The sequence below is a fragment of the Phoca vitulina genome, unplaced genomic scaffold (genome assembly GCF_004348235.1).
Source record: "Phoca vitulina isolate PV1807 unplaced genomic scaffold, GSC_HSeal_1.0 scaffold53, whole genome shotgun sequence".
Taxonomy (NCBI): domain Eukaryota; kingdom Metazoa; phylum Chordata; class Mammalia; order Carnivora; family Phocidae; genus Phoca; species Phoca vitulina.
In genome coordinates, this window is record NW_022589756.1 from 10,942,754 (window position 1) to 10,970,212 (window position 27,459).

The 27,459-nt window shown below is 36.5% G+C and overlaps 1 protein-coding gene across 1 annotated transcript in view; it reads left to right on the forward strand.

Annotated features, from left to right (window-relative positions):
- Nucleotides 1-23,385, forward strand: part of MTMR9 (myotubularin related protein 9) — a 53,859-nt gene extending 30,474 nt beyond the window's left edge. Inside the window, exons 7-10 of the mRNA XM_032389065.1 lie at nucleotides 1,625-1,766; nucleotides 3,558-3,778; nucleotides 13,776-13,927; nucleotides 19,953-23,385. Of these exons, the coding sequence (XP_032244956.1) occupies nucleotides 1,625-1,766; nucleotides 3,558-3,778; nucleotides 13,776-13,927; nucleotides 19,953-20,116 (679 nt within the window). The 3' untranslated portion in view covers nucleotides 20,117-23,385. The remainder of the gene's footprint in view (nucleotides 1-1,624; nucleotides 1,767-3,557; nucleotides 3,779-13,775; nucleotides 13,928-19,952) is intronic.
- The last annotated feature ends 4,074 nt before the right edge of the window (nucleotides 23,386-27,459 follow it).

Sequence of the window (27,459 nt, forward strand, 5' to 3'; positions counted from 1 at the left end):
CAGTATTTAACTCCACCTTTGTTTAGACTCAGCTGGCCACCGGAAACAAACAGGGACTTCCACATTCTCATAAGAGTTGAAGGTTTTGGTTTATTTTGCCATGTTTGGGTTCCCTTTTCTGATATATACTGGCTTATTACTTATACCTCCATAAAAATCTGCCTTTGTAATTAATTGCTCAAAATGTAAGAATAGACCTTGAATGAATTGAGTTAAATTGAAAATATACCACAGATAACTAAGATATAGCGATTCAATGTATACATCAGAAGCCTTAAAGTACTTGCTCATACTCTGCTACCTAGTCACAAGATTTCATCCTAAGAATGAGGTTGTTAACCTAACCTTAGGTGAATGACAGGGAGTCTTATTTTCAAATTAAGAACTCTCAAATAATTCCACAGAAGACAAAAAGCTAAGTACAGTGTAACAAAAATTAGCAATGACCTAAATAACTCTTAAGACATTTAAGTAAATTTTAGTTGATCACCTAAGAATATTATATAACCATTAATACAATACTTCTAAAGGTGATATGGAAACATGGGAAAATGTTTATAATAAAAGTGGAAATAATAAGCAGTTACCTTTTGTTATAGCTACATAAAGGATATAAGTACAAGAATTAATAGCAGTAACCAAACTTGAAATTCTTATGGGAAAGTGGTGAGGTTATTTTCCTTTTTCTTAATATTTTCTTCACTGTCATTTCAATATGAGAGTTGGAAGAAGGGTATGGGAGATGTACTTAATTTAGTTTTTGGTGTTTTCTTCTACTGTCTTTAGAATAATGGGGTCCCAGACTCCTTCTAAGTATTATGGTATAGTAGTATCATTGCCACTGACTTTCTAGATTGACAGTTTTATGCTTGTTTTTTTTGTTTTTTTTGTTTTTTTTTTTTTTAAATGTTTCTTCTTGGGGCGTCTGGGTGGCTCAGTTGATAGGCATCTGCCTTCAGCTCAGGTCGTGTTCCCAGCGTCCTGGGATCAAGCCCCGCATCGGGCTCTCCACTCTGCGGGAGGCCTGCTTCTCCCTCTCCCACTCCCCCTGCTTGTGTTCTCTCTCTCGCTGTGTCTCTCTCTGTCAAATAGGTAAATAAAATCTTAAAAAAATAAATGTTTCTTCTTGTTTTCATGTTTCGGAAAGTGTGGTTCGGGTCTTGTTTCCTAGATCCATTACATTACAGTTTATGAAGGCGTCCTTATAGTCAGCTGATGGTGAAAAGGTAGAATCAAGGTCAGAGAGATACAGAAAAATAACTTCAAGTGTATGTTTCTAGGTTTGATGAGAAGGGCTTTAATCAACTATTAAGGCAGAAAACATAAGCACCTATTGTGGTGATAAGGACTGCTTTTGGGTTTTGTTAAAGGAGAAAAAATTCAACTAAAATGTTTTGTGAAGGTTGTTATAACTTAAAGAGGTTCTTGCCATGTGAAATTTGGAACCCATAGTTTTTCTTTCCTAAGAGAAGCTCTCTTCATGTGCCTTATTTCAACTCTCAACCCTACTGGACGGAGCAGAATGCAAGAGTTGGAAATACTGTACTCAGTAAATGTTTGTTATTAACAGAGTTGATTGACCGTGTTGGGAGTATCCCATTTGTACTCTGGATTTTTCTATCAGGGAAGGGGCATCCATATTGATCCATGGAACAGAAGGAACTGATTCCACACTTCAGGTTACCTCCCTGGCCCAGATCATCTTGGAACCAAGAAGCAGGACCATCCGTGGTTTTGAGGCCCTGATAGAAAGAGAGTGGCTACAGGTGAGAAAAACTGCTTGGTGTGCACAGGAAATGCTAATAATTGATGTGATCCCAGTTTGCAGGAGTGGAGAGAATGTATGAAATTTTGATTGATTAAAATGCTTAAATTGTATGTTTACTTTTCTGGGAGCAGTTAATCTCTCTTCCTCTCAGTACACGTTTATAATCTTTACTGCCTCTCAATTTTTGTGCCTCTCTTTCCTTATTTTGCTCATTTGGCATTTCATTCCCTCAACAAACTCTCACTAATTGTACTTTGTTACCTACAGAGGAAATAACAAAGAATGTAGAACAGTCTAGAGATAAAAAACATAAACAAGGCAGGAAGAGGGTGTGAGGACTTGTAATTATAAGGCACGTGCTCTAGCACTTTCTGCCTTTTGCTTGTCGGGCTCCACTCTGTCCTCTTGCCCCGCCAGGTGAAATCCTTCTCATGCTTTAAGATATAGCTACATGTCGCTACTCTCGTGAAGTCTTTGGGACCTTAACCTTCTTCACAGCTAAAAATCGATCCATTGTCTTCATGCCTTGTTCCCTAAACTAGACCCAAATAAAATGACTCCTTTGAGGTCAGGGAACCATGCCCAATTTCTCTTTTATCCCTAGGACATAATGCAGTGTTATTACATATGCTGAATGACAACTGAAATAAAGGCCTCATAAAATAGATTGAAATCCTCCCAAGTCAGAGGTTAACTTATAAATGTATATACACTGTGTAACTTAGTAAATAATTGTGATTAAGAAAAACATTTAGATATATTTTGAAAGTAGAATTATCTCTGGAGAAAAATCATTTCTGGCCCTTCTAGTTAAAATTCAGATTTATTATGTGTTAATGCTGTTATGTATGCCATGTCTATCTACCCTGCCTGATGACTAACGTGTAGCTCTGTTCAAGTCAGACCATCCCAAATATTTGGTAAAAATCTCTTCAGCAACATTCCTCATGATGCATAGCAAACAAATAAATGACTGTGATTTTACTTACTTAAATATCACCATATTAATGGGTATCAAAATACCGTTAGCCACTGGAAAATGTTCATAGCATTTTCTTTGTCAGATGAGGTAATATAAGGACCTAAAGGTAAAGCAAGTGTGTGAAATACCTAAAGGGTGTGATTTGGGATAAGGTCAGTAATCAGTTTCTGGGTGGGCCAGAGATCCGAATGATTCTTAAATTTCCTTTAGTCAGTAGAGGTCAGACTCTTCCAGTTCTTTTCAAGAGAAGAGGGGAACTAGGGACAATTTTATCTCCAATATAAAAGTATTCATAAAGATTTCTTCATGATAATAACTCTTTTCCATATGTAATTAAAAATTTAGTATGAGGAGTGACCTTATAAAATCTGTGTGTGAGAGCTCCATATTTATTTCCATTTAGTGGTGAGGCTTATGTAGTTTACAATAATCTGTAACGCTTTGGAGAGATAAAAGGTGATAGCTGTCTTTTGTTTGGTACCTAAAGACCTTATATTCTTTGACTTTGCTACAAATTATAGAGACCTAGAAAATTTTACTTTAAGTTCACCAAGGATAATTGCAGTTCTTATGGTTATGCCTTAACTGCACAGCCTTGTTAAATATTTGGAAGTTGTGTTTTTTTCCTCAGCTGCTGAAAATTGTTTTAAACCAAGAAATCATTAATCTAAATAGCAGCCATCCAAATTATATGATGTTCCATTTAATAAGAGTTTTGTTGCAACTGTGTGAAATAATGTTAATGGAATGTGCTATAAATGTGCTCTCACTAGGCTGTGACTGTCACATTTCCATCTTCTGTCTTAGGCTGGCCACCCATTCCAACAGCGCTGTGCACAGTCAGCCTATTGTAATAGTAAGCAGAAGTGGGAGTCACCCGTATTTCTTCTCTTCTTGGACTGTGTGTGGCAGATACTTCGTCAGTTTCCTTGTTCTTTTGAATTTAATGAGAATTTCCTCATCATGCTCTTTGAGCATGCATATGCCTCACAGTTTGGAACATTCCTGGGCAACAATGAAAGTGAAAGGTGGGTATACTGCTTACATGGGATGGGGGCCATTCTGTTTGTAGCTGTTTTGGTCAGTTCCTAAAAGAGACCAGGATTTGGTTCTACATTAATGTTATTTATAAGATGGTAGAGGTTACAGTTAGTATAAATTAAATTACATGAAGTGTGTTCTTCTTATGAGCCTATCACATGCTAGGTGAGAGCATGTCCTAGACTTTGTTTTATTAGATTAAAATTAGTCCATACACTGATTTAAAAGCTTTGAGTAAATTGGGCAACCATTTTAAGTGTTAATTTCCTTATATAAGATCATAGTAATCTTACATCTGGAAGAAGCCTTAACATATAATCCAGCTCTGCCCTCCATCCAATTTTATAGATTGGGAGGGGAATACCCAAAAAGTTAAATGACTTGACCAGGGACAGGCAGCTGGTTGGTCACCAGTAGTAGGGCTGTAATACAGGTCTTCCTACTCCTGCTCCAGGCTTTGTCTGTTACCCCTGGAAACTGTCCTCAGGCCTCCTTTCACAGTCCAGACGCCATCAAGTTTATAGGTTTATTTAGAAGATACCTATCATAATGATCTTTAAAGGTGCTTAACTGGTAATCTCAATTGGGTACAGTCAAAAGGCTTCCTCTTTTTTCCTTTGTCATCCTAGCTAAAGGACAGTTTTGTTGGTCTTTTCAGAGAACCAACTTTTGGTTTCACTGATGCTCTCTGTTGTCTATTTTCTATTTCATCTATCTACTCTCTCCTCTTATTTTTTCCTTCTTTCTGCTAGCACTGGTTTAGTTTGCCCTTCTTTTTCCAGTTCCTTAAGGTATAAAGTTACTGATTTGAAAGTTATTGATGTGAGATCTTTGTTGTTTTTTTTTTTTAAAGATTTTATTTATTTGAGAGAGAGAGACAGTGAGTAAGAGAGAGCACAAGTGGGGGTGGGGCAGCGGGGTTGAGGGCCAGAGGGAGAGGGAGAAGCAGACCCACAGCTGATCAGGGAGCCCGATATAGGGCTTGATCCCAGGACCCTGGGATCATGACCTGACCCAAAGGCAAACGCTTAATCAACTGAGCCACTCAGGCTCCCCGATCTTTCTTTTTTAATATAGGTTTTTACTGCTATAAATTTCCATCTGAGCACTGTTTTCACTGAATCCCCATACGTTGTATTAGCATGTTGTGTTTTCATTTTTAATTCATCTGTGTTTTTTCTTCTGTTATTGATTTCTAACTGCATGCTGTTGTAGTTGGAGAAGATATTTGTATGACTTCAGTCTTTTAAAATGTATTGAGATTTGTTTTGTGGCCTAACCTGTGATCTATCCTGAAGAATGTTTCATGTACACTTGAGAAGAATGTGTACTCTGTTGTCGTTGAGCAGAGTATTCTAGATTTGTCTTACATTTGTTCAAGTCATGTATTTCTTTATTGGTCTTCTGTCTAGTTCGATACATTATCAAAAGTGGGATATTGCAGTCCTCAACTATATTGTAGAATTGTCTGTTTCTCTATTTTGTTATGTTGATTTTTGCTTCCTGTATTTTGTGGCTCTGCTGCAAGGTACATATATGTTTATAATTATTATATCTTCTTGATGGATTGACTCTTTATTCCAGTTTAAAATATCCTTCTTTGTCTCTTGTAAGAGTTTTTGTCCTAAAGTTTATTTCATCTGATGTAATATATCCATTCCAGCTCTCTCTTGGTGTGGAATGGATATTTGTGTGGAAAATCTTTTTTCATCCTTTTATTTTCAATCTGTTTGCATCTTTGAATCAAAAGTGAATCTTTTGTAGACAGTATATAGTTGGATCATGTTTTAGTCCATTGCCAATCTCTGCATTTTGATTGGAGAGTTTACTTCATTTATGTTTAAAGTGATTACTGAAAAGGAATGGCCTATTTCTGCCAGTTTGCCAGATTTATGTTTGTCTTATACCTCTTTTGTTCTTCATCTCCTCCATTACTTGCCTTCCTATATGTTTGATACTTTAATAGTGTACTATCATGATTCCCTTCTTATTTTATGTATATATTTTTTTTTTTACTGGTTACCAGATGGATTTCAACTAATATCCCAAATTTATAACAATCTACTTTGAATACAAACTCAGCTTCAGTGGCATACAAAACTTTGCTCTTCCATAGCTCCACTCCCCTATATGTTATTATCACAAATTACATTCTTCTATATAATTATATTCTTATTTGCCCATTGACATGGATTTATTATTATTTTTATATGTTTGTCTTTTAAATTATGTAGGAAATAAAAAGAGGAATTACAAGTCAAAAATACAGTAATAACTTACTTTTATACCTTTAGTTATCTTTTCTGAGTTATTCCTTCATACGGCTTTGAGTTACTGTCTAGTGTCCTTTCATTTTAGCTTGAAGGATTCCTTTTTGCATTTCTCTTGTAAAGCAAGTCTTCTAGCAATGAACTCCCTCAATTTTTATTTATCTGGGAATGTCTTAATTTCTCCTTCATTTTTAAAGAATAGTGTTCCCAGATGTAGAGTTCTTGGTAGGTAGTTTTTGGTTTTGGTTTTGTTTTTTTTTTTCCTTTTAGCACTTGAGAAATGTCATTGCTGTCCCTTCTGGCCTCCATAGTTTCTGATAAGAAATCTGTTGTAGAAGGATGATGTAGGATCCCTCTACATGAGGAGTTGCATCTCTCTTGCTGCTTTCAAGATTCTCTGTCTGGCTTTTGTAAATTTGATTATAATGTGTCTCAGTATGGGTCTCTTTGCCTTTATCCTTCCTGGAGCCTGTTGAACTTCTAAATGTGTAGATTCATGTCTTTTATCAAGTTTGGGGAGTTTTCAGCCCTTAATAATTTTGTGTGTGTGGTTCTTTTTGTGTTCAGTTTTTTCTATTTGTATTGAGGTATAATTGACCAATTGGCCATTAATTCTTTATATATTCTTTTGTTCCCATGCTTTCTCTCTTCTCTTCCTTGGATTCCCATTATGCATATGTTGGTACCCACAAGCTGCTTAGGCTCTGTTCATTTTTCTTTATTCTTTTTTTGTTCTTCTCAGAATGGGGAATTTAAGTTGACCTGTCTTCAGATTTGCTTATTCTTGTGCCTGCTCAGATCTGTTATTAAAACCATCTAGTGAGTTGTTTTGTTTTGTTTTTTTCAGATATTGTACTTCTCAGTTCCAGAATTTCTGTTTGGTACTATTTTATAATTTTGTCTGTTTATTGATATAGTCTAGGTTTTGAGACTTGTTCTCCTTGTTTCCTTTAGTTCTTTGTCCTTAGTTTTTGTTTTTGTTTTGTTTTGTTTTGTTGGGGTTGTTTTTTTTAGCTCTGAGCATATTTAAGACTGTTGATTTAAAGTCTTCATCTAGTAAAAGCAAAGTCAGTGCTTTCTTAGGGACAGTTTCTGTTAATTTTTTTTCTATGACTGGGCCATACTTTCTAGGGGTCTTTTTTGCATCATTTGTAATTTTAAATCTGGACATTTATTTTTTTTTTTTTTTTTTTTTTTTTTAAAGATTTTGTTTATTTATTTGACAGAGAGAGATACACAGCGAGAGAGAGAACACAAGCAGGGGGAGTGGGAGAGGGAGAAGCAGGCTTCCTGCCGAGCAGGGAGCCCGATGCGGGGCTCGATCCCAGGACTCCGGGATCATGACCTGAGCCGAAGGCAGACGCTTAACGACTGAGCCACCCAGGCGCCACCAAATCTGGACATTTAAAATGTTATAACGTAGCTCTCTGGAAATTAGATTCTTCCCACTCCTTGGAGTTTGTATTTATTGCTTGCCATAAGCTGTAACTATTTATTTAGACTTTTCTAAACTTTTGTAAACTGTATTTTTTTCTCACGTGTAGTTTCTGAAGTATCTGTTCTTTTTTTTTTTTTTAAAGATTTTATTTATTTATTTGACAGAGAGAGAGATAGCAAGAGCAGGAACACAAGCAGGGGGAGTGGGAGAGGGAGAAGCAGGCTTCCCGCTGAGCAGGGAGCCCGACGCGGGGCTCAATCCCAGGACCCTGGGATCATGACCTGAGCCGAAGGCAGACGCTTAACGACTGAGCCACCCAGGCACCCTGAAGTATCTGTTCTTTAGTTTATGTTCAGCTAGTGTTTGACAGTGATTTCCTTGAATACTTGGAGCCAAAAGAGAGAGAGGAAAAGAGGGAGGGAAAAGTGAAAGGAAAAACCACTCAAGACAAAGGAAAAAAGTCCTTTTGCAGTCTTTACAGATGGGCTTTATGCTGGAATATTCCTTCAATGCTTAGTCAGGCCTCAGCCTTCACTTTTCGCCCTCACTGGCCCTCACTGAGCCTAGAGATCAGCCAAAACCAAAATCTTGGGATCTTCTTGGGCCTTTTCAGAGCATGTTTCCTGCCTTAGGCATGCATATGGCTTTCTTAATTCCTCAGTATACATGGGCAACTGTGAATACACTGCTTTTCCAAAGAATCTTTTTCCTTGGGCTTTTGGTGCTCTGTTGTACCCCTCAACCATAATCTTTTCCCCCAGATGGCTACAGGTTGTCCATTCACCTTATGTTTTCTAGGAATGCCCACCACTTTTCTGCCCATGGTGATTTCCAAGTTAGATATAACAAAGACAGGTGCTTCAGGTAGCCCTTGGACAAGTTAGAACAGAGAGACACAATTCTTTGTGAATAAGGACTGCTTTATTCCCTCTGAAGCCAGGGACCAGGGTCCCATACTAAGAGCGTGGGCTGCCATCTTCAAGACCTCCATGAGCTAGGGTAAGGGTAGGGCAAGAGCAAATAAAAATATCATTAAGCTTTTTTATTGTTTTTCAAGTTTCCTTTTCCTTGATTCTTCATTTGCTTGTGTGCTGTAAACTTCTATTTCCCAGAAATCTGACAAAGTAGGTTCTAACAGTTTCTACTTGTGTTTACAATGTTTCTCTGGAGGGATGGGCATTTGGAGCTGCCTACTCTTCCATTTTTGGTGACATCAGTCTTCTTCATTTTTGAAGCATAGTTTTGCTGATATAGACATCTTGATCGATAGTCTTTTTTTTTTTTTAAGTTTATTTATCTTAGAGAGAGAGAGTGTGGAGGGGAAGGGCAGAGGCATAGGGAAAGAGAGAATCTTAAGCCGACTTGCACTGAGCACAGAGCCCAACACAGGGCTCGATCTCATGACCTGGAGATCATGACCTGAGCTGAACCAAGAGTTGGACACAGCCAACTGTGTCACCCAGGTGCCCTGAATATGTCATACCACTGCTTTCTGGCCTCATGGTTTCTGATAAGTGAGCCATTACTTTCATTGAGGGTCCCCTGTATGTAATGGGTCATTTTTCTCTTACTGGTTTTGCAATTCTCTTTTTCTTTGGCTTTTGACACTGATGCGTCTTAGTGTGGACACTTGGAATTTATCCTACTTGGAGTTCCTTGATCTTCTAGGGTGTGTAGAATCACATTTGAGAAGTTTTCAGACATTATTTTTCAAACATTCGTTCTGCCCTTTTTTCTTCTCCTTCTGGAACTCCCATTGTGCATGTTGGTATTCCATAGGTTTGGAGATATTCCATAGGTTTGGAGGTATTCCATAGGTTTGGAGATTCTTTTCAATTTTCTTCAATTTTTCTTTCTTTTCTTCAGAAATTAATAATCTCAATTGACCTATCTTCAAATTCACTGCTTCTTCTGCCAGCTTAAATCTACTGTTGAGCTCCTATGGTCATTTTTTCATTTCAGTTATACTTTCAAATTAGGATTTCTCTTTGGTTCTTTTAAAAATTTTTACTTCTTTACTGACATTGTCCATTGGTATAGCATTGTTATCATACTTTCCTTTAATTTTTCAGGCATTTTTCTTTAGCTCTTCAAACCCATTTATGATAGCTAATTTAAAGTCTTTGTCTAGTGGGGTGCCTGGGTGGCTTAGCTGGTTAAGCATCTGCCTTCAGCTCAGGTCATGATCCCAGGGTCCTGGGATCAACCCCCTAGTGGTGCTCCCTGCTCAGTGGGGAGTCTGCTTCTCCCTCTCCTTCTGCCCCTCCCCCTACTCGTGCTCACTCTCTCTCTTGCTTGCTCCCAACTAAATAAATAAAAATCCTAAATAAAATAAAGTCTTTGTCTAGTGAGTTCAATATGTCCTCCCTCTCCAAGGGACAATTTCTTTTGACTGCTTTTTTTCCCCCTGAGTATGGACCACACATTCCTGTTTCTTTGTGTGTGTTGTAATTTGCTTTTTTTGAAAACTGATGTTTTAGATAATATGGCAAATCTGGAAATTAGATCCTCTACCTTCTGAATGAATAACTTTTTCCTCCTTTGCTGAGGGACCTTATGTGTGTATTAGGCATGACTTCAACACTCAGGTAGTTCACAGCTCTGTTTTAGCCTTCAGCTTATACAGGGCCTCAGGTTCAGCCAGAGGAGAAAGAATAGGGGCTATCTCAAGCATTTCCTAGGCATGTGCATACCGTTTTGAATTCGCAGGAATATGTCAGAGCTTTACAAAGCCCCATCTCACCCCCTGCTGCCCAGGGACATCTCATTCCCCTGATCTTTTATTTTTCCTAGGGTCTTATTTGCCTCAACTGGCATGACAGCCTCAGGCAACTGTGCTGTTAAATAGTTTCCTCTCATTGTTTTTGACAAATACCCTGGGGAATAGGGCTTTTCCCTCTGAGAACCTCAAACTGTGAGTCCTGTCAAATAACTACAAGACTCTACCAAGGAGCCTTTACCAGGGAGCTGCCAGACACATCAAATCGTGACAGTGCTCTGGGGGTGGTATTTTTTGAGGAGCTCCAAAGCTGGTCTGCCCCTCCAGTGGCGACAGGGCTGCTGGTTTGCAGTGATAGTGCAGAGCTGGGGAAAGGGTGTTGGCATTGGCCAAGTTAAAATGCTCCGAATCCTGTTCTTTCAGAGGTTCATTAGTTTTTCTTGAATGAGTGTTCCTCAGATTGTCACAAACCTTTTGTTAATTTCCAGAGTCGTTAAAGTATTTATTTTGACTGTTTTTGCCCCTGTTTTCATTACTTTTTGGAGAAGATATACAGAGGTCCTTACCCTACCATTCCAGAAGTCCCACACCTACATGCAACATTTTAAACTATGCTCTGAGAAACTTTAGGTACCTTCCTTTTTACTGTCATCAGCTCCTTCCTCATTCTCTCCAGTGTACTTTCATGGAAAATATTCAAGACTTGAAATTAGAAGATTTGAGTTTGAATCTCTACTATTGCCACTTACTAGCCATATGACTTCTCTGAATCTATTTCTGCTCATGTTAAAGGCAAAAATTAATCTCTGCCACACTGGGTTACAGTGAGGATCAAATGACACACATGTGAAAACTAGCCTAATACCTGTCACATAATAGGCATTTTAAAAATGTCAGTTCATTCATTCATTCTTCCTTGAATCTTCTATCACCTGCTTAGCCACAAGCCTGGAACTTAACCACTGATGGCATTTTGACACAGAACCACAGTATTACTCTGGCTGGCACATTGATTCTACTGAATGTGACAGCAAGTATTTCATGTTCTATGTCATCTGATGCTTTAAAAAAGGAAAGATAATTGGTAGCCTTTAGCAGTTGGGAGTCAGCATGTGAAATGAAGCATATTTACAGTTTCTTTGATAGATACTAATACCAAGCAGTGTTAAAAGGTATTACACCAATGGTTAGATATGCTTTTAAAATGCTGAACAAAACAAAGTTGTATATGTCAACAAGGCTTTGCTGTTATATTTTGGTTTTGGTTTTTTTTTTGTTTGTTTTTTAGGAGAGTAAAGATTATATACAGTGATATGAGCACTGGGGGTTATATGCAACTGATGAATTACTGAACACTACATCTGAAACTAATGATATACCACATGTTGGCTAATTGAATCTAAATTTAAAAAAAGATTACATACAAATAATCATCACAAAGGCAATGTTTCATGGCACTTAAATATGTTAGAAATCTAGTTCTTGTCCTGCCATTTCTTTTCTTTTTTTTTTTTTTAGAGAAAATTGGGGGTCATGCATGCGTACACACACACACACACACACACGGGAGCTGGGGGGAGAGGCAGAGGGAGAGGAGGAGAGAGAAACTTAAGCAGGCTCTGCACTTAGCATAGAGCCTGATGTGGATTTTCATCTCATGACCGTGAGATCATGACCTGAGCTGAAATCAAAAGTTGGATGCTTAACCGACTGAGCCACCCAGGCACTCCGAATCCTGCCATTTCTTAAGGCATGTTCGACTTAACCCCTAGACTATACTCTTATGGGGGAGGGGGAGAATTGGTGATTTACCTTGGTTAAATTTGGGTAATGTGGTATAATGTAGTCCCCTCTCAAAAAGTCACAAAGTAATTGTTAAAGACTTTAAGACACTCTTCAGTAAAGCAACATATATAACTTTATTTCACCATTTAAATAATACGTTTGACTATGGACTTCTTACTAATATCCCCCAGCCCCCAGAACTGGCCTTTAATAAAGGGATCACAAATGCATTTTATCTCCCATTCTGATTGCCATTTGGTAGATCCTATGAGTAGGGCTGATTGAGAAGGATTCTGAAGCTGTATGGGTTGGGCTCCTGTGGAAAAAAGTTCAGTGACTGGCTAGCCATAGGTGTGGGGAGCAGGGCCAAAGCACTTACTGCAGGAGCAGTGGGTACAGTGGTTTCCTGTCCTCGCCATGCCTGGTTCCTGGGGACATAGTATAGGACTTGCTATCCTAGCAATTAAATTGCAGTATACATGGGAGTTCTGTGATTATGTGGATTCTTTTTATTGCTAACATAAGGGTGCACATAATTAACTAATAAGTAGTTTCAGAGACAAAACCAATTTTATAGCAAAACTTCAACTTGAGTAGAAGCCTATGAAAATTGAATATGTTATCTTTTTGGTTAATGTAAGGCTTACCACAAATTATCTTTCAGTTCTTGTTAAAATTTATTTTTTCCAAAATGTATCAGTTCATGTTCTATCCCTGTGAGTTTATTCTATGATAAAAGAGTGTTACAGAATTTCAGGGTTATTGTGAAGGCCGTTCATTGTATATAAATGTAGATTGAATCTGTATTTACATCAAGATACATATTCATTTTTTTTTTTTTTTAAAGATTTTATTTATTTATTTGAGAGAGAGAATGAGAGAGAGAGAGCACATGAGAGGGGGGAGAGTCAGAGGGAGAAGCAGACTCCCTGCCGAGCAGGGAGCCCGATGTGGGACTCGATCCTGGGACTCCAGGATCATGACCTGAGCCGAAGGCAGTCGCCCAACCAACTGAGCCACCCAGGCGCCCTACATATTCATTTTTAATCTTTGACAGTCCATCTGCATTTTATGTACATGTAATTTGTTTGTCCTAAAAGCTAAGTCTCTAAAAAATTTTAGGCTTTGAGATTTGACTCAACCTCTATTTTTAATATGTCTGTAATCTGTTCTTTGCATTCTAGACTTTTCTAAAACAAAAAAGAAAGTTATTTTTATATTTAGCTATTTTAAATTAAAATACAGTGCCAGGGCACCTGGGTGGCTCAGTCAGTTAAGTAATGTCTGCCTTCGGCTCAGGTCATGATCCCAGGGTCCTGGGATCAAGACCCATGTCAAGCTTCCTGCTCAGCATGGAGTCTGCTTCTCCCTCTTCCTCTGCCACACCCCATGCTTGTGTTCACACGCTCTCTCTCTCTATCAAATAAATAAATAAAATCTTTAAAAAATAAGATAAAATACAGTGCCAGATACAATAAAGGATTTTGCATATAGTAATGGTCTGTTCTCTGGGTTAATGTTTAACACCAGATTCTGGTTTTATCCTTCTGGTTGGCCTTGAAAGCCTGTGAAATAGTTTTGCTGTTATTGAGTTATAATGCTGGTTGAATTTTCTGACAAATATTTTTATTTTACGCTATTTTAGTCGTCTGTTAAAAGTTTTGTGTTCTGCCTTCTAACACAGAGAGAGAAGAAACTGTCCTCTTGGGAGGAGCATTTAATAGTGGTTGTTATCATTGAATTGCTTTAATGCAGTTTTCTTCCTTAATCAGATGTAAGTTGAAGCTGCAGCAGAAAACGATGTCTCTGTGGTCCTGGGTCAATCGGCCCAGTGAACTGAGGAAGTTCACCAATCCTCTCTTTGAAGCCAACAATCTTGTCATCTGGCCTTCAGTTGCTCCACAGAGTCTTCAGCTATGGGAAGGTAAGCTCTGCATCCTTTGCAGACTTTTTATCAGTAGTCAAGGACCCTCTCTGAACTGCCTCTGAGTACTTGCTGTTGTTGGTATTTGAAGCTGGTGAGTGGACCTGACCCTCAGACCTGTGTGTGACTGCTGTTTTTTTCGCAGTGTGGGCATGGTTCTCTCCTTCACATCCGTTATCTAGTCACACTTCTTTTGTTCAGTCCCCATTTCAGAAGTGAACAGTGATTATTCAGTGGATACTGCTGTTTATATTGGGTATTTTCCCTAGGTGGGAAGATACATTACTATTTTTAATCGTGATTACAAATTTACCAACTTAACCATGTTTAGGTATACAGTTCATTCTTGTCAAGTATATTCCTATTGTCGCAAAACAGGTCTCCAGAACTTTTCTTCTTGCAAATCTGACTCTATACTTACTAAACAACTTCCCATTGCCCCTGGTAACTACCATTCTGCTTTCTGTGTCTATGAGTTCGACAACTCTAGATACCTCGTATGAGTGGGATCATACAGTATTTGTCTTTTTGTGAATGACTTCTTTCACTTAACATAATGTCCTCAAGATACATCCATATCGTAGCCTGTGTCACAATGTCTAAGGTTGAATAGTTTTCCATCGTATGTGTTTACCACATTTTGTTTACCCATTCATACACTGATGCACAGTGTATGAATGGGTGCACACAGGTGCACAGTTATCTCTTCAAGACACTGCTTTTGATTCTTTTGGGTATGTACCCAGGAGTGGAATTGCTGGATCATATGATAATTCTGTTTAATTTTTGAGGAACTACCATACCATTTTCCATAACAGTTGCACCATTTTACAGTTCCACCAACAGTGCACAAGGGTTCCAATTTCTCCACATCCTTGCCAACACTTGTTATTTTCGGATTTTTCCCCCCTTTGGTAGTGGCCATTCTAATGGGTATGAGGGAAAGTACATTACTTTTTGTGTAAGAAAGTTGGTAGATAGTTGGGATAGGAATAAATTGTAAGCTCCAAGGAAATGGTTTCTGTTTCCTTTATTAAGCAGCCATTGGGAAAGGTTCCTCTGTTAAATGCTACTGAAGGGTTAATGAACTAGTCATTCTAGTAAGGTTCTATAAACAAACATAATGCTATCAGTGCAGTGATGCACTTACCTCATTGTTCATGTGGAACAATAATCCATACTTAATTTTCCAATTCATTCTAAAGAAGGTATTTAACCTACATAAATTTTTCAGACTCCTGAAATTTATCTCCATAAATACCAAAGCTTGTCTTTAAAAATCTAACCAAAATCTGTCTAAACTATATTAGCCATCCCTTAAACAAAGAGTACAAAATGCCATTTCTTTTTAATCATTTTGAAGGTATTAAGTACATCTTTATTCATTTTTGTATTTTTTTAAAATATTTATTTATTTATTTGAGAGAGAGCATGGCCGGGTGGCAAAGGGAGAGGGAGAGAGAGAATCTCAAGCACACTCTTGCACTGAGCCCAATGAGGCACTTGATCTCATGACCCCAAGATCATGATCTGAGCCTAAACCAAGAGTCGGACGCTTAACTGACTGAGCCACCCAGGCGCCCCTCATCTGTATTAAATGGCACAAAACCTACACACAAGGAATGCTACCTGTTTGGTAATTGAACTGAATTACCATAAATGTCAGTTATTATACCACATTTTAATATGTTATGCCCACAAGGGCAGTTCATGTGTGGGAAACTGCCCTTTATCTATAAAAGGGCCTCAGATTGCTTTGCTCTCTCAGTTTGAGACTAAGTCTGTTTCTGTCACTTCTTGGATGTCAGCTCTCACGTCTCATTCCTCTTGGCATATCTGTCATTAGCTGCTTCCTTCCTCCTCAGTTTATGCTTCTAATCTTATCTGTTTAGGTGTCCGCAAGTTAGAATTGTGGGAAAGTGGCCTCAGATAGTCTCCAGGTTCTCAGAGTCTGAGCTTTAGTGCTTTGGGAATTTTTGGCTGCTCAGAACTTCTCTTTGCTTACTTTCTTCATTGTTGTAGACAGTCCCTGGTACAGGATAAGTGATCTCTTAAATGAGAGATTACAGCCAAACTTTTTGTTAAAGATTTCTGGGACAGTTTACCTAGAAGCCACTGTCATGTTTAGTAACTGAAGTAAGAGACTAGCTACTTGGGAGAAAAGCCAGATTTGGAGTTGAATGGCCTAATGGACGATTTAACTAGTTTTTTACCAAACTTCATTGAGAGTTTAGAGATGAAGTGATTGGAGGAAATCTTGTTGTTACATGAATGAATTCCTACCATTCCATTAAGAACAGAGTTTCCATATGTGTTTAGTGCCCCAGCTTAGAAATGGAAGAAATTCTGTGTGAGGTAAAATCTTCTCATAGTGGGTATATGGGTTGTATAATGAGCTTAAAATGTCTCTCTTCTGTTTATATTTACATCATAGTTAGCCATTAGTATTAAGTAATTCCTGAATTGAAGAACAGGATTTTAAATACAGGCTCATATAATGGAAAAATCAACAAAGTCCATTCTTTAAGCTATGTTTCTGTTTTCCCTTTCTGATAGAGAGTAGCTTTAGGGTTCTGGCAGTTTGGTTTATAGAAAGTGTTTTAAAGAATCATAAAACCTTTGTGAACTTACCAGCTACTGACAATACTGCTGCCTGGAAAGTTTTTGTACCTCCTTATTTGAATGTCTTTAAGCCATGATATTGGGATGATAGAGCTAATGTAGATCTATGCAGATGAGGAAATGTTTCCTTTTAGTCTATAAAAAAAGGGTAGTTATTGGGAAAAGAAGGATGTGCCTGTAGAATTGGAAGACTACCTCTTAAGAGACAGGGAGAGAGCGCACTGAAGTTTAGGCTTTTTATTATTTTCCTTAATTGAAGTGTAGTTGACATATATTAGTTTCAGGTGTACAGCATAGTGATTCAACATTTACATACATTACAAAGTGATCACCATGGTAAGTCTAGCTACAGCCTGTCACCATACAAAGTTGTTACACTGTTATTAACTATGTTCCCTAAGCTATACATTGCATCCCCATGTCTTATTTATAACTAGAAGTTTGTGCCTTTTAATCCCCTTTCCCTGTTTTGTCCATCACCCCATCTCCCTCCCCTGTAGCAACCATCAAATTGTTCTCTGTATCTGTGTTTCTGTTTTCTTTTGTTTGTTTGTTTTGTTTTGTTTTTGTTTTTTAGATTCCACATTTAAGTGAAATTATATGGGATTTATAATTCTCCACCTGACTTATTTCACTTGGCATGGTACCCTCTGGGCCCATCTATATTGTTGCAAATAGGAAGATGTCATTCTTTTTTATGGCTGGGTAGTATTCCATTGTGGTGTATCTATACTACATCTTCTTTATCCATTCATCTGTTGATGGACACTTAGGTTGCTTCCATACCTTGGCTATCATAAATAATGCTGCAGTTAACATAGGGGGGCATATGTCTTTTTGAATTTGTGTGTTCATTTTCTTTGGATAAATACCCAGAAGTGGAAATGCTAGATCCTATAGTAGTCTATTTTTAATATTCTGAGGAACCTCCATACTGTTTTCCGTAGTGGCTACACAATTTTGCATTCCCACCTACAATGCATGAGGGTTCCCTTTTCTCTGCATCCTTGCCAATGGCTGTTATTTCTTGTCTTTTTGATACTAGTCATTCTGACAGGTGTGAGCTAATAGCTCATGTGGTTTTGATTTGCATTTTACCCTGATAATTTGTGATGTTGAGCATCTTATTCTGTGTCTCTTGGCCAGCTATATGTCTTCTTTGGAGAAATTTCTATTCAAGTCATGTACCTATTTTTTAATTGGATTGGTTTTTTTGATATTGAGTTAAGTGATTCTTTTATATTTTTTATATTAACTCTTTATCAGTTATATCATTTCAAAATATCTTCTCCCATTCAGTAGGTTGCCTTTTGTTGATGGTTTCCTTCATTGTGCAAAAGCTTTTTAGTCTGTTGTGGTCCCATTTGTTCATTTTTGCTTTTGTTAGCCTTTGCCTGACGAGACATATCCAAAAAATTACTGCTAAAACTGATGTCAAAGAGATACTGCCTATGCTTTCTTCTAGGTGTTTTATCGTTTCTGTTCTTACATTTAAATCTTTAATCCATTTTGAATTTACTTTTGTATATGATGTAAGAAAGTGGTCCAGTACATTGTTTTGCATGTACCTGTCCAGTTATCCCAGCATCATTTATTGAAGAGACTATCTTTTCCCCCACTATATATTCTTGCCTTCTTTGTTGAAGATTAATTGACTGTCTTAAGTGTGGGTTTATTTCTGGACTCTATTCTGTTTTGTTGGTCTGTGTGTCTGTTTTTGTGCTGTTAACATAGTGTTTTGGTCACTGTAGCTTTGTAGTATATCTTGAAATCAGGGAAGGTGATACCTCCAGCTTTGTTCTTTTCTCAAGATTGCTTTAGCTATTTGGGGTCTTTTGTGGTTTCATACAGATTGTAGGATTATTTGTTCTATTTCTGTGAAAAATGTCTTTTGATAGGGATTGCATTGAATCTGTAGATGCTTTGGGTAGCATGGGCATTTTACAATAGTCTTCCAATCCATGAGTATGGTATATCTTCCCATTTATTTGTGCTATTTCAGTTTCTTTTATCAATGTCTTATAGTTTTCAGAGTACAGGTCTTTTACTTCTTTAGTGAAAGATCTTCCTCTTATCCCTAGGTATTTTTTATGCAATTATAAATGGGATTGTTTTTCTTAATTTCTCTGATAGTTCATGGTTATTATATAAAAATGTGAATTTATGTGTATTAATTTTGTATTCTTCAACCTTACTGAATTTATTAGTCTCAGTAGTTTTTTGGTGGAGTCTTCAGGATTTTTTATATATAGTATTATGTCATCTGCAGATAGTGGCAGTGTTGCTTCTTTTCCTATTTGGGAGCCTTTTATTTCTTTTTCTTGTCTGATTTCTGGGCTAGGATCTCTGATACTGTGTTGAGTAAAAGTATTAGTAAGAGTAGGCCTCTTTGTCTTGTTTGTGATCTAGAGGAAAAGCTTTCAGGTTTTCACTGTTGTGTATGTTAGCTGTTGGTTTGTCATATATGGCCTCTATACTTAGTTTGTTGTGAGTTTTTAATCATAAATGAATGTTGAATTTTATCATATGCTTTGTCTGCATCTGTTGAGATGATCACATGATTTTATCCTTCTTTTTGTTAATGTGGCATGTTGTGTTGATTGACTTGTGCCTATTGAACCATCCCGGCATCCCTAGAATGAATCTTGCTTGATCATGGTATATGATGCTTTTCATGTATTGTTGAATTCACTTTGCTGATACTTTGTTCAGGATTTTTGCATCTATGTTTATCAGGGCTGTTGGCCTATAATTTTCTTGTTTTGTGTGTGTTTGTTTGGTTTTGGTATCAGGGTAATGGTGGCCTCATGGAATGAGTTTGGAAACATTCCTTCCCCTTCAACTTTTTGGAATAGTTTGAGAAGAATAAGTATTAACTCTTCTCTAAATGTTCGGTAGATTTCACCTGTGAAGCCATCTGGTCCTAAGCTTTTGTTTGTTGGGAAGTTTAGGGTTTTAAATAACAATGTATGGTTCAGCAGTTGCTCTAACTCTCACTTTTCTAGTGAAAGTGATTTTACACATGTATGAGGTCCTGTGGTTCTGAGTAAAGTTCTGTAATTGAAATTCTGTAATTCACTGTATTGTGAAACTGGAAAATTTATGGCATTGTAAGTTACCAGCTTATTTATAATCCTGGATATATCAGAGAATAATGTTTTAATCCATTTCATAATTTTGTTGGGGGGAGGTTGAAGAATGAATGATTATGTACATAGAAATAGTGATGTTTTAGTGTATTTAGTTACACTTTCAGTACTTCAGGATTCCTGCTTCTTCCAGAGTATAATAAAACATAGATGTGAATTGTAAGAAAAAGAAAAAAGAATGTATAATGATGGAATAATGTTAATCCATTGTATGTATCTTTTTGCCTTCTGTCTTCCTTTCCTGGATTCAATAGGTATTTTCCTCCGTTGGAACAGATCCTCCAAGTATTTGGATGAAGCATATGAAGAAATGGTTAACATCATTGAATATAACAAGGAATTACAAGCAAAAGTAAATGTACTTAGGAGGCAGTTGGCAGAACTAGAAACTGAGGATGGGATGCAGGAGAGTCCCTGAAAAATCTCCCTACAACCTACATAAATAAGGACCTTCCTGGAACTGAATCCCATCTGTCTCTCTCCTTTGGCCCTTCAGTTCACTTTTACACAGTAGCCTTGAACCTAAGGCTTTAGATGTGAGAACCCTCTAATGTAGTGGATTTCTCAATACTTTACGAATGAAACTTACTGTAATTACTCATGTTTCATGTGGCCTTTTAGGCCTTTTTACTTTGGGAGCAGAAAGGAGGTGCTAGTCATTTTATTTTATGTGAAACAGGTGACCTATTTAATGCCATTTGTGTTATATGCCATTTAATCTAAATTTTTTTCTGTGTCTACTTTCCAAACAGTGCTCCAGACCAGTCAAGGATATGATTAATCTCTTTAGGGAATATGTGTTAGTTTTAAAAAAGATCAGACTTTAAACACTCCAAACACAGAAATATTTTTCAAAACTGAAATGGTTGTTAAACCAAGAATTTTGTGATTAACATGCTGTTTCCAATACCTTTGCCCTTCTCTTTAAAATAGCTTTGGATTAACAAAGCTGAATTCATTCTCATTCTGGTTTGTTAAGAAAGGAAAATCTGAATATTTATTCAAGGTAAATATTTTTACAAGGGTTATAGGTATAATCCTTTGATATTTAGATTAAGAAGTAAATTTTAACAGTAGACAGTAAAAGTATGTGCAATATAGAAATAAAGTAGGAATTTGTTACTGATATGGTATCGTTACTGTTGAATTGGTTTTTCAGGTTTTTTGACCATACATATTAAATGCATATCAAATGCTGGATATCCCATTAAACCATTATTTAGGATAGACGTTTGTTATAATTAAGCTACAACTATGGTTTCCTTAAACCAGAAGTGCACTGCCCTTGTCTGAAGTTCTTACTGCACTGTTTCATGTATGTATGTGTGTTAAGTTTTATTGTGTTTTGTTTTATTTTTAAGTATTCTGAGAGTTTACTAATACTAAGCTTAAACCTTTCACGTTGGCTTGAGCCTTTTGAAAATTTATCTTGACTGCTGATTTGTTCATTATATGTTAGGCAAATCTAATTGAAGTGGAGGTGAAAGTTGATGAACATGACACAGCTATGTTTTAAACTGCAGAAACAGATTGAAATGTTTCAATGTTATAACTGTATTTATGCTATGCTAGTTTATTCCTGCTACTGTAAAAGTTTGTGGTTCAGTGCTTTCTATATACATTTCTGTTTTGTGGCACTGTTCATTTTAATAAATACTGTCAATTCTAGTTTTCCATTAAAAGGATAGTTGAAGAGTAAATGATTAATAACATTTCCACCCCCTCTGTATATAACCATTTCAGTGTAAAGCACACCAAAACTGAACGCTGCTTTAGAGCTATGTATTGAGCTAAAAATATAATTTTAAAAAATATCTAGTCTAGCATAATCAATGGCCACATTCAGACGCCTTAGAAAACAGCAAATACTTTCTATCTCCAGTTTCCCAAACTTCATCTTTTTTCTGTTTCCTTGGACTGGTAGCAAAAGGCTTGGACAACAGCAACAAATATCAGAACTCTCCTTTGGTATATTTGCCTGCCTTCTCCTCTAAGCTCAGATTTATTCTCGACTTATTTTCTTGGCTATAGTCATGAGTCTTCAGGCATTAAAGCCCTCACAAAAAGGCTACAGCAAGGAGCAAAGGAGATCTTGCTATCAATATCTCCATGTTCTGTGAAATGTTTATATTAATCTTTTAAAAGAGGAAATACTCCAGCTTTTTTATCACCCCTTAAAATTACTTGCTGTGTTTGTTCATGCAGCTGATCTTTTTGTTTGCTCCTGTTTTTGTCTCAAGAGTAGATCTGAAGGAGCTCTTCTCAGTTAATGGACCCATAAGGAAAACCATTTAGAGTTTTGTTTTGTTGTTGTTTTTAGTGATTCTTTAGAAGCGACTCCCACTGGTGACACTGATTAGCCATAGGGCTTCTGTGGGTGGGAGCTTTTATTAGGCTTGGTCATGGAGAAAGTGTATGCCATCAATTTATACCTGTCTTCCTGATGAACGTTTTATGTGTGAGACATAGTCCGATAATAGCATAGTGTTTCTTTTTCTTTCTTTTATTGAGGCAGTGATCTTAAGCTATTTGGACAAGTTTGCATTTTAGTATTAATTTATAATTAGGGATTGTGCAAACCTCAGTTCTGTTTATAGGTCATAAAAAACAAACTTTGATATCAGTGTATTTTCAAAGGGGACATCTAATAATGCAAATATTAGGGTTTTCCCAAACTCAAGAACTGTGTCAGAGGTGCATTATCAATATAATTTAAAGAGGGATTTTAGTAATATTATGAAGTTACCCATTCCTTGGATAAGAAGAATACATACAGTGGATATACTCATGAGAAGATACTTGTTAAACATTAAGTTTGGAGAATCATCTTTGATAAATGTGGCTTTAAAAACTTGAATGAAGAGAGTGGTGGCAGAATTAGTGAGCAAGCGAATTACCCCGTAGGAGCCAATAATAACCAAGTGAGATAAAATCAAGCTTATATATATTAAGCATCTTATGTATTCATTTATAGTAAAGGCTGGTTTACATTTTGGGGATGCAAAAGTAGGTCCTACAGAGAATATTCTAAAAATACAAAAGATTGCTACAGTCTTCTATCAGCAGTACAAGGATCCTTAGATTTTAAATTAACAATTTTTTTTTAGAAACCACAAGAACATAGTTGGTTGATTATATTAAGATTTTGAAACTTTTTGGGTGGTAAGACTTTTCAGTAATTGGTCAAAATTTTTCATTCTGGTTTTATTAAATGGAAAGAAAACAGCAGAAAGTTATAAAATCTAGTAGAATTAAAACAACCTATAAATATATTTTGTTTCTGAGAAAAATTAGGCCTTTGAAACAAGATTTTAAAGTGATTTTTGGGAAAACTTTGGAAGACAATAGTCATTTCAGATCCCATATGGGTAATTTAAAAGCTTTTCTTTGAACTCTGAGGCCTGATTTACAGAGGTGACATGTCATTACTTTTCATTTTAAAGGATGAAATTTAGTGATATTTTAGTTTTTGAGTATTTATATTAAATTAAAAAATCAGTATCATGGGAAAGATCTGATCAGTAGTTTGTCTCTTGAAGTGAAAAATAGAAGGAACGTTTTGCTGTACTTAAAAAAAAAAAATCTGCGGGGTGCCTGGGTGGCTCAGGTCATGATCCCAGGGTCCTGGGATCGAGCCCCATGTCAGGCTCCCTGCTCAGCGGGGAACCTGCTTCTCCCTCTCCCTGCTGCTCATGCTATCTCTCTCCCGCAAATAAATAAATAAATAAATAAATAAATAAATAAATAAAAATAATTTTTAAAAAATTTAAAATCTGCTTAGTAGAGATGTGACTCTTGTGGTTAATCTGGTTTCAGAATTAGCTATTTTAATTGGCAGTCTTAACCAGTTCATCTGGTTCACTTACTATCAGACCCCAACCTGAGGCAAAATTTTGGTAACTACAAGAGGTTATCATGAGCACCTTTTATGAGAAAGTTATTTCCTGGACCAAAAAAAGGGCAAATTTTAGAATTTGCCCCTGTTCTGGCAGCTTTGAAACTTCCCAGAGAATGAAATCATTCAGTACATCTGGTACAGGTTTATTATACCTCAAGACAACATAGATTAGTTATTTATTATTCTTTAATGTGGGTTAGATCTTTTCCCCCTCCAGAGCTGATACCCTAAGTTATTACCAGATAGTATTTTTATGTAATTCACCATCTTAACAAAAAACATTTCTGTTTTTTCAAACATATTTTTTTCTGGACTGATTTCTCCATTAATATTTATTCTCAGATGATACGAAGTGCTAATTTTCTTATCGTATCAGTTTTCTGATTTTTTTTCTTAAGTAAACTATTTCTCCCATCACTCAGTCTTTATATCATGTCCACAGCATCTTCTTCCTTTAAACCAGTAGCTCAGATGAGACCCTATGAAACTGTAGGATGAGGTTCTGGAAGGTTTGAACTTCTTATCTAAATTCCCCTTAAGAAAGTCCTATTTTTGAACTCGTTGTGGAACTGTAGTTTGTGCTTAATTCAGTGAAAGATAGTGGGGCTCGCTGTAGACACTACATTGTCCTAAAAAATAATTCCCGATGAGAGCTTCCTGATGTTTAGAACCATTCTGTTTTAACCACCTGTGAGTATACAGATTAACTGTATTGGTAATTTGTAATAAAAACAACTTGTGCAACACTGCCTGTGTCTCTGCCCAAGACATTTTCCATTTCCTTCACTTTTAAAATGCACATATCTTTGAAGACGTGGATTATTCTACACAAGTACACCGAGTTGTGTTGCTTAGAATCCTTATAGATTATTACCATCTACACTAAAAATGTACTTGCACAATGTAGTTATATAAAAAAAGAGTATGTATTTCTTCAATAGCCAGGTATTTGGATTGTATTCTTGATATATTTGAATGTGACTCTTGGATTTAAGTGCACTATTATTCATGTCTTACACAATAAAATTGCACTGTATGGCAAATATGTCTATAACGTATGCTTTGCTAAAACCTCAGAGTGCTGTAATGGACAGGTTTCTATTATGTGAACCTGCCTATATATAGTCTTAGGGAAAAATTCTAAACTTTTTAAAGTCTCTGTAACATTTTAATATTATTTTAATGTTCCTTATGTGATCAGTTCACTTATGTCCTAAAACTGGAATCATTCATCATGAGTCAGCTGCTTTGTCAAGCTTGGTTTACTTAATCATGAAACAGTCTTGTCGAACATGGTACTGTTATCTTGGTATGTAAGATTTGTGTGGTGTGCTCTCTGCCTCAGAGGACTGTTGCACAGATGCTAGTGTTAAATGTCTACAGACAATGGTAATAAAATTTGAATATATTCAAATGCTGGTAAATTAAAACTATAGGCTGACTTTAATTTTTTTTCAAATATCTGTGAAGGTTTTGGCAGTGTGTCTCAAAACTGCTTGTATATAGGCCTTATATTTTGAAAAAAGTCAGATCCACAAAAAAGTTGCAAAACAGTACAATGATCTTCCATATACTGTCCAATTAGATTGAATAATTAACATTTGTCACATTTGACTTGACACTCCTGATTGTGTGTGTATTATTGCTGTTATTTTGCTGAAGCATTCGAGGATAAGCTACAGACATCATGACCTTTCTACATAAATATTTCAAAGGTATCTCTCAAGATTTAGGAGCATGTATTATACATTCTGTGTACTCAGTTTGTATCACCATGAATAAATCCATGAAGGAAAAGCTCTCTGTTAGAATAATAGCGACCTATGAAACAGGAAGAATGACAAAATTAGAAAGTCACTATTTGGCAGCCACTGCAGTAATAACTGATCTAGGCAGTCATCATCTTTGGGTGCTAAAACTGGCAGGTGAGTTTGTAAGGGAAAGCGTATAGTCTCAAAGTATCTTTCCATAAAATAAAATACTAGTTAGAAAGGGGAAAAACAGTAACTTTACAGTGAAGGAACCAGGTAGGTATCACCTTATCCAAGCACAATTAGCATTACTAGTAATGGGACAGACCACCATCATGGATCATAACTACTAAGAGCAAAGCATCACCTTTGTGGCATTCTTGGATTTTTTGGTTTGTTTTTTTAAAGATTTTATTCATTTTTTAGAGCGAGCGGGGGCGGGGGGGGGGTAAGCAGACTCCGCGCTGAGCGCAGAGCCTGATGTGGGCTTGATCCCAGGACCCTGAGACCACAACCTGAGCTGATATCAAGAGTCAGACGCTTAACCAACTGAGCCACCCTCAGTGGCCCCCCTTTTGTGCCATTTTTGTAAAAACAAACCCAAAAAGCACAACCTGGATCTAATTATAAGGAAGCATCAGGCCAATTTAAATTGAGGGACCTTCTACAACATAACTGGTCGTATGAAGTCTACAGAAGAAAAGGAAAGAAACTTTTTGTAAGTTTGAACTTCAAAAGTTTTAAGAACTCAAAGTGAACAGAAAACAGCAGTTGACATTCATACAAAGCTATAAAATTAAAAAAATATATTTCAGCTGATGAAAATTAACACCCAAAATGAAACTGAACAAAAGAAAACTGACACATTCCAAAAGGAATAAATACCTTTGGAAAACTTGCAGATATGAGAAAACACCTCAAGTGATAAACTACAAAACCTAGAACAGAAGTAGACCAAAAACAAAGCAGGAAGGGAGAAAACAAGAGTTGAATGAATTCAGAATCTGAGGAATAAAGACAAAGTCATCTTGGAGATTACAAGGTCCTTGAGGGAGAACAGGTTCAACTGAAAGTGTATGAAAGATAATTAAAAGTATGAAAGGCCAGAGTGAAAATTTTTTAAATAAGTGAAAAGGATCACAGAGAAAGAGTTCAACATAGAGGCCACACAAAGAAGAGCCAATGTATGAATAATTGGAAGTCCCTGAAGAAGAAAAATAATGGAACAGAACTAATATTTAAACCTATAATTCAAGAAGAGTTTCCAGAAATGAATAATGTCTGAGTGGAAGTGGATCCAGATTTGTCAATTCCAAGACATATCTTAGTAAAAGCATTAGACTTTAAATATAAAGAGGAAAACAAAATCCCCAGGGTGTCTAGACAAAAAGAGTCAAATCAGGTTGTTAGAATTCTCAACAACAACATGCTAAGATAAATAAGAATATTTTCAAGATATGGAAAAGTATGAGCCAGGATTTTATATTCAGCCAGCCTGTACTTTAGGAGTCAAAGCAAAGTTTTTAAGTACACAGGAACCCCAGGTAATGCTATAATCAAGAGTGCTTCCTGAGAAATCTGTGAAAGAATTAATTTCGTCCAATTAAGTGATGACTGGGAAAACTGTAAATTAGGGTGCTAAATATACTGTAACTTGTAGACCCAAGAATAATACAAGGGGTAGAAGAATATTGGGTAGAAATGATATATTTTGACAGAAATAATGAAATTTTTAAAATAAGAGGAAAAAAAGGGACAAAGTAAAAGAAACTCTTTGACTGTCTTTTAAGTAATAGGTAGGAGTTAAAGGTATCATTTAAACCCGGCAAATCAAACTGTAGAATGTAAAGTTAGGACAAAGGTGTCTACGGCCAGCTTTATATATAGTATATATATATACTTCTAGAAAACCTTCCATTTTTTTCTATCCAAGGAAATAAAAACTACAAAGGAACAATAAAGAAATACAGTCAACATATGATATACACAGTAAATATAAGAAAACAAATGACAATTGGACCCAAATATCAGACTTAACCAAAGAATGTGAATGGCCTTGATTCATCTATTTAAAGAAAAAAATCTCCAGATTGGCTTATAAAGTAAAATGCA